Below are 11,286 nucleotides of genomic sequence, written 5' to 3'. Positions count from 1 at the left end.
CACAGATACACCACTCTCTGTGTGAAAAATGATTTTCTCATCTCGGCCTTAAAAGCCCTCTTATCCTTAAACTGTGACCCCTTGTTCTGGACTTCCCCAACATCGGGAATAATCTTCCTGCATCTAGCCTGTCCAACCCCTTAAGAATTGTGTAAGTTTCTATAAGATCCCCCCTCAATCTTCTAAATTCTAGCGAGTACAAACCGAGTCTATCCAGTCTTTCTTCATATGAAAGTCCTGCCATCCCAGGAATTTTGGTTTAGAGAGACAGGGTGGAAACATGGTGTTTAAGAAGGAACTGCAGATTCTGGAAAATCGAAGGTAGACAAAAAGTGCTGGAGAAACTCAGCGGGTGCGGCAGCATCTATGGAGCGAAGGAAAAATCACGGCTACACGTGATAAATAGAATAAGGTTTAGACCCGGGTAGTCAGTGTGAGTGTGTGTAAGTGAGTGAGTGTGTGTGTGTGTGAGAGTGAGTGGGCGTGAGTGCGAGTGTGAGTATGAATGTGAGTGAGCGTGGTGTGGGTGTGAGTGTAAATATGAGTGTGTGAGTGGGAGTGTGTGAGCGGGAGTGTGAGTGTGAGTTTGTGGGAGTGAGTATGGGTGCGGATATGAGTGAGTATGTGTGTGTGAGTGTGTGGGGGTGTGTATGAGTGGGTGTGAGTATGTGTGTGTGAGTGTGAGTGGGAGTATGTGGGAGTGAGTATGAGTGAATGTGTGTGTGTGTGTGAGCGAGTGTGCGTGGTGTGGGTGTGAGTGTGAATATGAATGGGAGTGCGTGAACGTTGGTGTGAGTGGGAGTATGTGGGAGTGAGTATGTGTGGGTGTGAGTGTGTGGGGGTGTGAGTGTGATGTGTGTGTGAGTATGTGTGTGTGAGTGTACGTGGGTGTGAGTGGGAGTATGTGGGAGTGAGTATGGGTGTGTGTGAGTATGTATGAGTGTGAGCGGGAGTGTGAGTGTGAGCGGGAGTGTGAGTATGTATGAGTGTGAGTGTGAGCGGGAGTGTGAGTGTGTGTGTGAGTGTGAGTGGGTGTGAGTATGTGTGTGTGAGTGTACGTGGGTGTGAGTGGGAGTATGTGGGAGTGAGTATGGGTGTGTGTGAGTGTGTATGAGTGTGAGTGTGAGTGTGAGCGGGAGTGTGAGTGTGTGTGAGTGTGAGTTGCAACAGGTAACCGTCCCGGGACGAGGATGAGTGAGGCGGGCCGGTTTGCTTTGCAGGGAGGGATGTGTCCACCAATGCCTGTCTTGGCCCGGCCTGGCCCGGCCCGGCCCGCTGTGGCTCCTTAGTGATTGCCTTTGTTGTGGTAACGGCGGGACTGCAAGGAGCGGCCATGGATGAGTTTCAGCAGGCGGAGGAGGTAACTGGCAAACTGCGATTAAACTATTTCTTTTGTACGTTTGAGAAACTCGCTCCAGCTTCAAAAGCGACGCTTGTGCATGGGCGATGAGAGAGTGGGTCTTTGGTTGCAAGTTGCTCTGGTTATTGTCTAAACCCCTGGCCCCGGTACAGAGCGGGGCATGGTCGGGGTGGAGCGATTGCCTGCCAAAGGCACGACTTTCTGGGGCAAGGGCTGGGAAACAGTGTGGACAAAAGTGCTGGAGAAACTCAGCGGGTGCAGCAGCATCTATGGAGCGAAGGAAATAGGCAACGTTTTTGTAAAACGTTGCCTATTTCCTTCGCTCCATAGATGCTGCTGCACCCGCTGAGTTTCTCCAGCACTTTTGTCTACCTTGGATTTGCCAGCATCTGCAGTTGTTTCTTAAACCCAGATATCTGGACCTGGATCTGGATGTAGTACTCTATCTAGGTCGACCATCACTCAGCACGGGACGACATGTTTACATTTTTATCAAGCCAATAAAACCTACAAACCTGTACGTCTTTGGAGTGTGTGGGAGGAAACCGAAGATCTCGGAGAAAAAACCCACGCAGGTCACGGGGAGAACGTGCAAACTCCACACGGGCAGCACCGGTAGACGGGGATCGAACCCGGGGTCCCCGGCGCTGCCTTTCCCTGTCAGGGAGCAACTCTACCTTAGCTACGCCACCATCCAACGTAGTCAATAGGTAGCGGGAGTAGGCCATTCGGCCCTTCCCTCCGTGCCAGAGAGTTCCTGGGAGAGGTTGGGATGGGGGTGGGTGGGAACCAGGAGAGGAAGTTTCAAAGTATTTCCCCCTTATCCTTGGGTGGTGGGGGGGGGGGAGCAGTTTGTAAAAGGGGGCAGAGAGTGGGGGTGGAGGGGATAGGATGGAGGAGTGAGGGAGGGGAAGAAAGTGGATGCAGGATTATGTGTACAGGTGTTGAGGTGGTGAGATATACCTGTGTGTGTAGTAGTGTGTGTGTGTGTGTGGTAGTGTGTATTAGTGCATTAGTGTGTATTAGTGTGTATATGTATGTGTGTGCTTAGCAGTTCACACTGCATGAGACAACGGGGTAGCATGAACTCCAGACATGTTAAACATGCATCATGGTGACCAAGTTCATTCCTATCTTCCCGCAGGTTGCCTTTGTCGTTGATGACATCAGCACCATCATTAAAGAAGTGAGTGCCGCTGAATGATGGAGTCGTGCAGCACGGAAACAGGCCCTTCAGCCCATGTTGACCAACATGTCCCATCTACACCAGTCCCACCCGCCCACATTTGGCCCATATACCCCCTAAACCTCTGCACGCACCTGTCCAAATGTCTGTTCAATGTCGCTCTGACCTCCCCACCATCGAGGGGATCTATCGCAGTCGCTGCCTCAATAAGACTGGCAGCATCATTAAAGACCCACACCATCCTGGCCACACACTCATCTCCCTGCTACCTTCAGGTACAGGAGCCTGAAGACTGCAACGTCCAGGTTCAGGAATAGCTACTTCCCCACAGCCATCAGGCTATTAAACTCAACTCAAACAAAACTCTGAACATTAATAGCCCATTATCTGTTTATTTGCACTTTATCTGTTTTATTTATCCATGTGTATATATATTTATATAATGGACACACTGATCTGTTCTGTATTCATGCCTACTATGTTCTGTTGTGCTGAAGCAAAGCAAGAATTTCATTGTCCTATCAGGGACACATGACAATAAACTCTCTTGAATCTTGAATCTTTCGTACCGTCTGAAGAAAGGTCTCAACGTGAAATGTCACATATCCCGCCCCTCCTCTCTAGTATTAACCCCCCACACCCACAATATGTCTGAAGGATCCTGACCCAAAACTCCAGAGATGCTGCCTGACCTGCTGAGTTACTCCAGCACTTTGTGTCTTTTCCTGTATTGACCGGCATCTGCAGTTTTTTGTTTCTACATTTTGCCTCGACTCCCTCCTTCACAAATGATAGGTGCAGAATTAGGCCATTCGGCCCATCAAGCCCACTCTGCCATTCAATCATGGTTGATCTATCTTTTCCTCTCAACCCCAGTCTCCTGCCTTCTCCCCATAATCCCTGACACCTGTACTAATCGAGTGGTAGCTCGTTCCATACACCCACCACCCTCTGAGTGCTTTGACTCCATTTCTGAGCCAGGTTTTCCTTGACCTGCTGATCATTTTTCATTCTGTTGACGTCTCCTGGGTTAATATTACAGGCAGTGGAAAACACCATAGGAGGAAATGCCTATCAACACAATAAGGTGAACCAGTGGACATCCTCAGTGGTGGAGCAGTGTCTGAACCAACTTACCAAGTTGGCCAAGCCCTTCAAATATATCGGTGAGTTCTTTACATCTCATAGTTTGTATTTCTGACACTGAATCTCTATCATCCAGCCTTTATACTTTAGACTTTAGAGATACAACGCAGAAACAGGCCCTTCGGCCCACCGACCATCAATCCCCGTACACTAAAATTATCCCACACACTTTAGGGACAATTTACAATGTTTACCAAAGCCAATTAATCTACAAATCTGTACGTCTTTGGAGTGTGGGAGGAATCTGGAGCACCTGAAGGAAACCTCTCTTTGGACTCTGCTGTTCAGATCAATTACCTTTAATCAATAAATATAATTGATGAAGGGTTATTGATTAGTTTGGTTTTGGTTTAGTTCAGAGATACAGCATGGAAACAGGCCCTTCGGCCCACCGAGTCTGAGCAGACCAAATAACCGATAGACCAGCATGTGTTTGGAGTGTGGGAGGAAACTGGAGCCCCCGGAGAAAACCCACGCAGTCACAGGAAGAACGTACAAACTCCGTACAGACAGCACCGGTAGCCAGGATCGAACCCGGGTCTCTGACACTGTGAGGCAGCAACTCTACCGCTGCGCCACCTTGCCGCTCAGTTCCTGTGTTTTTTTGTACCACAGATGTTGCCTGACCTGACGAGCTTTTCCAGAATTATTTCATTTCAAGATTTCCAGCAACTGCAACAGTTTCTGCCTTACACGATTTTTCTCCTCCCATTTTTCAGTGACCTGTGTTATAATGCAAAAGAATGGAGCGGGCTTACACACTGCCAGTTCGTGCTTCTGGGACAATTCCATGGACGGTAAGAAAGAACAAACTTCACCCATTGCTATTGGGAGTCAGTTCTCCCGAGTTTTCCCCTGATCCGAACTCGGAGAATATCCGTAGCGGGTCCGTAGGAGTTCGTGGATGTCTCGTAGCGGCTCGTACCAGTAAAAAGTAACCATTTTTTTCATCACCAGTATTTTTGTACTCGTGGACATTTGTTTGCAGGGATGAACAAACGTCACGAGTTTAGCGGATGTCCCGAGTACCTACCGTTAGCAGCATTACGAGCCGCTACGAGGCATCCACGAACTCCCACGGTCCCGCTACGGACATTCTCCGAGTTCGGATCAGGGGAAAACTGGGGAGAACTCTTGAATTACCTCGTACAGTGGGACAGGGGTTTAAAACTCAGCGGGTCAGGCAGCCTCTCTGGAGATGGAGGTAGCATCATAGTACGTTCAACAACAGAACCATTGTTTAAAAAGGAACTGCAGATGCTGGAAAATCGAAGGTACACAAAAATGCTGGAGAAACTCAGCAGGTGCAGCAGCAGCATCTATGGAGCGAAGGAAATAGGCAACGTTTCGGGGCCGAAACCCCTCGGGGGTTGGGGAGAGGGAGACTAGAGATATGGAAGGTTAAGGTGTGATAAGGACAGATCAAAACAGACAATGCCCAAAGGAAATCGTTCATTGTTGGCTGAGCGGAAGGACTCCGCGACGTTTCGGGTTGAGACCTTTCCTGAGACTGAGAGACGGGGAGAGAGGAAACTAGAGATATGGCAGGATGAGGTGTGAAAACGACAGATCAAAGCGGGCAATGCACAAGGAAATGTAGAGTGGTCATTGTTGGCTTAAGTGTGAATGGGCTGTGTTAGATTGGGAAACATTACAAAATATGCTGTAGACAAAAATGCTGGATAAAACTCAGCGGGTGCAGCAGCATCTATGGAGCGAAGGAAATAGGCAACGTTTCGGGACGAAACCCTTCCGGGTTTCGGCCCGAAACGTTACCTATTTCCTTCCTGAAGGGTTCCAGCCCGAAACGTTGCCTGTTTCCTTCGCTCCATAGATGCTGCTGCACCCGCTGAGTTTCTCCAGCATTTTTTTGTGCACCAACAACTAAATCTTGTTGGTTGAGTTGTAGATGTGCAAGTTTCTCCCAGCTCTGCACATGGCATTTATGAAAAGCCCCCGCTGCAGTTTAAGCAACATTTATGAATTGTAGAACATGCTGTTTCAACCAATGTTGGTCGTTGCCTCGAGTTACTGCCTGGCAATGTCTTGACAAATGGGCAGAGTAAAATATAGGCCATGAAGCATCGAATCCCTTTGCAGCGGGGGAAGGTGAATTATTAAACAGCCAGAAACTGTGTAAACGTCTCAAGGTCTGTACGGACAAGAATGAGAATGGTTATTCAACCGATACAATCATTGTGTGCGTTGTATAGATCGTGGACATTTGAGACCATCCAGGGTATCTGTGCTCCCACTGAACATAGAAACATAGAAAATAGGTGAAGGAGTAGGCCATTTGGCCCTTCAAGCCTGCACCACCATTCAATATCAGCGAGAAGGCAAGAGAGTTTGTAACGAGACACCTTCACCCCAACACAGAGCATCTTCTGTGCTCCTCTCCTGCTTCAGTTGGGAACGTTCAGTGTTTGGGAACATGGAAACATAGAAACATAGAAAATAGGTGCAGGAGTAGGCCATTTGGCCCTTCGAGCCTGCACCGCCATTCAATATGATCATGGCTGATCATCCAACTCAGTATCCTGTACCTGCCTTCTCTCCATACCCCCTGATCCCTTTAGCCACAAGGGCCACATCTAACTCCCTCTTAAATATAGCCAATGAATTGGCCTCAACTACCTTCTGTGGCAGAGAATTCCAGAGATTCACCACTCTCTGTGTGAAAAATGTTTTTCTTATCTCGGTCCTAAAGGATCTCCCCCTTATCCTTAAACTGTGACCCCCTTGTTCTGGACTTCCCCAACATCGGGAATAATCTTCCTGCATCTAGCCTGTCCAACCCCTTAAGAATTTTGTACGTTTCTATAAGATCCCCTCTCAATCTTCTAAATTCTAGCGAGTACAAGCCGAGTCTATCCAGTCTTTCTGTCACTGTCGAACATGTCACTGTTCCACCTCACTCCATCTTGCATTTCTTCCCGAGACAGTAGCAATTCAGTCCGTTCAGATCCACAGGAGTCAGCACCCTGTTAGCAAAGATCATCCTTCATAAATCATCCTTCACAGGGAAAAGAGGGTTGAACATCGAGTTTTGTGGCGATGGAGTAGAGGTCTGAAGAAGGGTCCCAACCCGAAACGTCACCTATCCATTTTCTCCAGAGATGCTGCCTAACCTGTGGAGTTACTCCAGCATTTTGTGTCTGTATTAAGTTCAGTGGCAAGATTGTCAGTTTTCAGACCTTCAGAGAAGTCTTGACCTTGGAGTCTTGTCGGCAGCGAGAAGGCAAGAGAGTTTGTAACGAGGCACCTTCACCCCAACACAGAGCATCTTCTCTGCTCCTCTTTCCTGCTCCAGTTGGGAACGTTCAGTGTTTGGGACTAGGAAACATAGAAAATAGGTGCAGGAGTAGAGGCCATTCGGCCCTTCGAACCTGCACCGCCATTCAATATGATCATGGCTGATCATCCAACTCAGTATCCTGTACCTGCCTTCTCTCCATACCCCCTGATCCCTTTAGCCACAAGGGCCACATCTAACTCCCTCTTAAATATAGCCAATGAACTGGCCTCAACTACCTTCTGGGGAGAGAATTCCAGAGATTCACCACTCTCTGTGTGAAAAATGTTTTCCTCATCTCGGTCCTAAAAGATTTCCCCCTTATCCTTAAACTGTGACCCCTTGTTCTGAACTTCCCCAACATCGGGAATAATCTTCCTGCATCTAGCCTGTCCAACCCCTTAAGAATTTTGTATGTTTCTATAAGATTCCCCCCTCAATCTTCTAAACTCTAGCGAGTACAAACCGAGTCTATCCAGTCTTTCATCATAAGAAAGTCCTGACATCCCAGGAATCAGTCTGGTGAGCCTTCTCTGTACTCCCTCTATGGCAAGAATGTCTTTTCTCAGATTAGGAGACCAAAACTGTACGCAATACTCCAGGTGTGGTCTCACCAAGACCCTGTACAACTGCAGTAGAACCACCCTGCTCCTAGACTCAAATCCTTTTGCTATGAATGCTAACATACCATTGGCTTTCTTCACTGCCTGCTGCACCTGCATGCCTACTTTTAATGACTGGTGTACCATGACACCCAGGTCTCGTTGCATCTCCCCTTTTCCTAATCGGCCACCATTCAGATAATAACATTGATGAAACACAACAACGAATAAGCTCTGAGCTCTTAATTGCAAAAGACTATATTATTTGTTATTTCAACTTTTTGTTATTTATTGAATTTTTTTTTCTCTTCCCCCATTATGTACTATGTTTACATATTCACATATTCACGTATTCTTCAGCCTGAAGAAGGGTTTTGGGCCTGAAACGGTGCCTATTTCCTTCGCTCCATAGATGCTGCTGCATCCGCTGAGTTTCTCCAGCTTTTTTGTGTACCTAAGGAACTGCAGATGTTGGTTTAAACACAAGGAGACACAAAGTGCTGGAGTAACTCGGTGGGTCAGGAAGCATCTCTGGAGAACGTGGATGGGTGACGTTTCAGGTCGGGATACTTCTTCTGAGATGCTGCCCGACCCTCTGAGTTACATCCAGCACTGTGACCTCAGGTGGGAACAATGTCTAAGGCTTAGCCATGTTCACATTAGATGCTACATTGTCCAGCAGGGTGCACTGTCAGATTGTTAGGAGCCAGGAGTCTAGCTCCCCGTCAATCCCTTCCACAGCTTCAGATCATAAAAGATTCATCATGATCCATCTCAGACAAGGACCAGTGGTGGAACAAGACCCTTTGCTAAACAGTACACTCACCCGCCTACCTGGCCAGCTGTGAGTGGGGGTGGGGGCTGCCGGGGAAAATTGACCGTGCTTATCAACACCAGTCATAAGATCTTAGATCATAAGAGATAGGAGCAGAATTAGGCCATTTGGCTCATCAAGTCTACTCCGCCATTCAATCACGGCTGATCTATCTCTCCCTCCCAACCCCATTCTCCAGCCTTCTCCCCATAACCTCTGACACCCGTACCAATCAAGAATCTGTCTACCTCTGCCTTAAAACAGTTTTTATCCACGAGTAGTTGCTCTACTCAAGAGCCAAAAATCTGTAGCCTCCCTTTGACCTGGTATTTTGTTGGTTCACATGCTTGATCAATGGTGTTTTTATCATTAATGTTTTATTATTATTAATATTTAGTGTTTTCTGTGTCATTCGTAACTGTCACTGTATGTCACGTTGTTACTTGTGGGCGGAGCAGCAAGGCAAATTCCTTGTATGTGAATACTTGGCCAATAAACTTACTTAAAAATATCCACTGACTTGGCCTCCAGCCTTCTGTGGCAAATAATTCCACAGATTCACCGCCCTCTGACTAAAGAAATTCCTCCTTATCGTTCTCCCTGTGACCGCGTGGGTTTCCTCCCACACTCCATTCCAAGGAGTGGAAAAGGCTGTAAAAAGTTGTAACCACTGCCCAGGCCATCACCGGCTCTGACCTCCCTACCATCGAGGGGATCTATCGCAGTCGCTGCCTCAAAAAGGCTGCCAACATCATCAAGGACCCACACCATCCTGGCCACACACTCTTCTCTCCGCTGCCATCAGGTAGAAGGTACAGGAGCCTGAAATCTGGTACATCCAGGTTCAGGAACAGCTGCTTCCCCACAGCCATCAGACTATTAAACACAACTTCAAACAAACTCTGAACTATAGCCTATTGCACTTTATCTGTTTATTTATGTGTATATATAAGGTCTATGGTATATAGACACACTGATTTTTCTGTATTTATGCCTACAATACTCTGTTGGGTGCTGCAGCAAGCATTTCATTGTCCTATCTGGGACACATGACAATAAAATTTCTTGACGACTTGAAATGCAGGTTAATTGGTGTAAAATTGAAAACACCTAGTGGGATAGTGCTAGTCTTGGGCATGGACGCGGTGGGCCGAAGGGCCTGTTTCCACTCTGTATCTCTGAAGTCAAAAGACTTTTTTTCACTTTCAGGAAGTTGCACAGTGCGGTGGGAGAACAAGACTATGTACTGCATTGTGAGCATCTTTGGGCTTGGTGTCTAGGGCTCGCTTCACCGACTGCTACATGTTATGTGTGAACTACTTCAGTCATTTTCAGAATTGTTCTTTGAGTGTCCTATAGCAGGATTAATTGAATATTAAGTGCTGATCTCCATCAATAACGCTGTATTGCATAACTGTAACTTGGCAACTGTATAAAGTGGATGTAACATGAATGGCTTACTGAAAATCATTGCAATCCAATTATTCAAATGTTATACCATTGGTACTAATCTATTAAAACAATGTTCGGGGAAGTACTAAGGCAGATAAAAATGCTGGAGGAACTCAGCGGGTGAGGCAGCATCTATGGAGCGAAGGAATTGGTGATGGTTCAGGTCGAGACCCTTCTTCAGACGGAAGTACTTAGGGGAAGTATTGTTCAATTCAATTGCTCACTTTGTGTAAATGTTGATGAATTGAAACTTAATCTTACCATTATTCCGACTCATTTGTATCACCCAAACTAAACCTGCTACCAAATAAAATTAGAGAGATATCCCTGTGTATGGGATTGTTAAATTGGGTGATTGGGAGATACCAGAAGAGAGGAGCTGGATAGAAACATAGAAAATAGGTACAGGAGTAGGCCATTCGGCCCTTCGAGCCTGCACCGCCATTCAATATGATCATGGCTGATCATCCAACTCAGTATCCCGTACCTGCCTTCTCTCCATACCCCCTGATCCCTCTAGCCACAAGGGCCACATCTAACTCCCTCTTAATTATAGCCAATGAACTGGCCTCAACTACCTTCTGAAGGAGAGAATTCCAGAGATTCACCACTCTCTGTGTGAAAAAGCGTGGCTGGTATAAGTTGCAACTCAGGCGTGGGAGAAATACTCCATTAAGGCAACATCCAGTAAGGTACACAGCCGCAGAGGAATCTCATCATATTGAAGACATAGATGACATTTCGGGTCGAGACCCTTCTTCAGTCTGAAAAAAGGGTCTTGACCCGAAACATCACCCATTTCTTCTCTCCTTCTCTCCATGGATGCTGCCTGTCCCACTGAGTCACTCCAGCATCTTGTGTTTATCTTCGGTGTAAACCAGTATCTGCAGTTTCTTCCCACTCATCACACTGACGCCCCCATAGGGAAAAAACAAACAGATCTCGACTTTGGAGCCTCCGCTGCGGGCTCAGTGGACGACATCGTCGGGAGCTCGCAGGTCACTGGTTGGAGACCTGTTTTTTTCCGGAGCTCCCGCAACAACAGCTTCGCCCGCTGGACTGGAGGGCGGCAGCTTCGTCCGCCCCGGGCCGCGGAGTTTGAACCGGCCCGTTCGCGGAGCTCGCATTCAGCCTCGGGACCGACTTACTCACCATCACCTGGCGGGGTCACAACATCATCGCCTCAGCGCAGAGGGAGAGCAAGGAGGAAAGAGGCAAGGACTTTGGGACCTTTTTTTGTGTGTGTTTTTGTTATTTATTCTATGTTATGACTGCAGGCTAAACCATTTTCAGTGCAACGACAATAAAATTGAATCTAATCTAATCTATTGATTGAATGCTACTTTGTCACATATGCCCCATGTGTCTATCTTCACTTTGTATGCTTTGTTTTGCATGCAACCCAGCAGAATCAGACAGCAGACCTCACCT

General features: G+C 47.2%; 1 protein-coding gene across 1 annotated transcript; it reads left to right on the top strand.

Annotated features, from left to right (window-relative positions):
• Positions 1–1,175: 1,175 nt before the first annotated feature.
• LOC129709906 (dynein light chain Tctex-type 1-like) lies at positions 1,176–11,179 on the top strand. Its single transcript, XM_055656591.1, is given in 6 exon segments — positions 1,176–1,253; positions 1,256–1,360; positions 2,505–2,546; positions 3,589–3,712; positions 4,412–4,489; positions 9,613–11,179. Coding segments are annotated over 6 exon segments (483 nt in total). The 5' UTR covers positions 1,176–1,190; the 3' UTR covers positions 9,684–11,179.
• Positions 11,180–11,286: the final 107 nt, after the last annotated feature.

Source organism: Leucoraja erinacea, chromosome 26 (genome assembly GCF_028641065.1).
Source record: "Leucoraja erinacea ecotype New England chromosome 26, Leri_hhj_1, whole genome shotgun sequence".
Classification (NCBI taxonomy): domain Eukaryota; kingdom Metazoa; phylum Chordata; class Chondrichthyes; order Rajiformes; family Rajidae; genus Leucoraja; species Leucoraja erinaceus.
The sequence above is the reverse complement of the archived record's forward strand: the minus strand, read 5'-3'. Positions and strand labels throughout refer to the sequence as shown.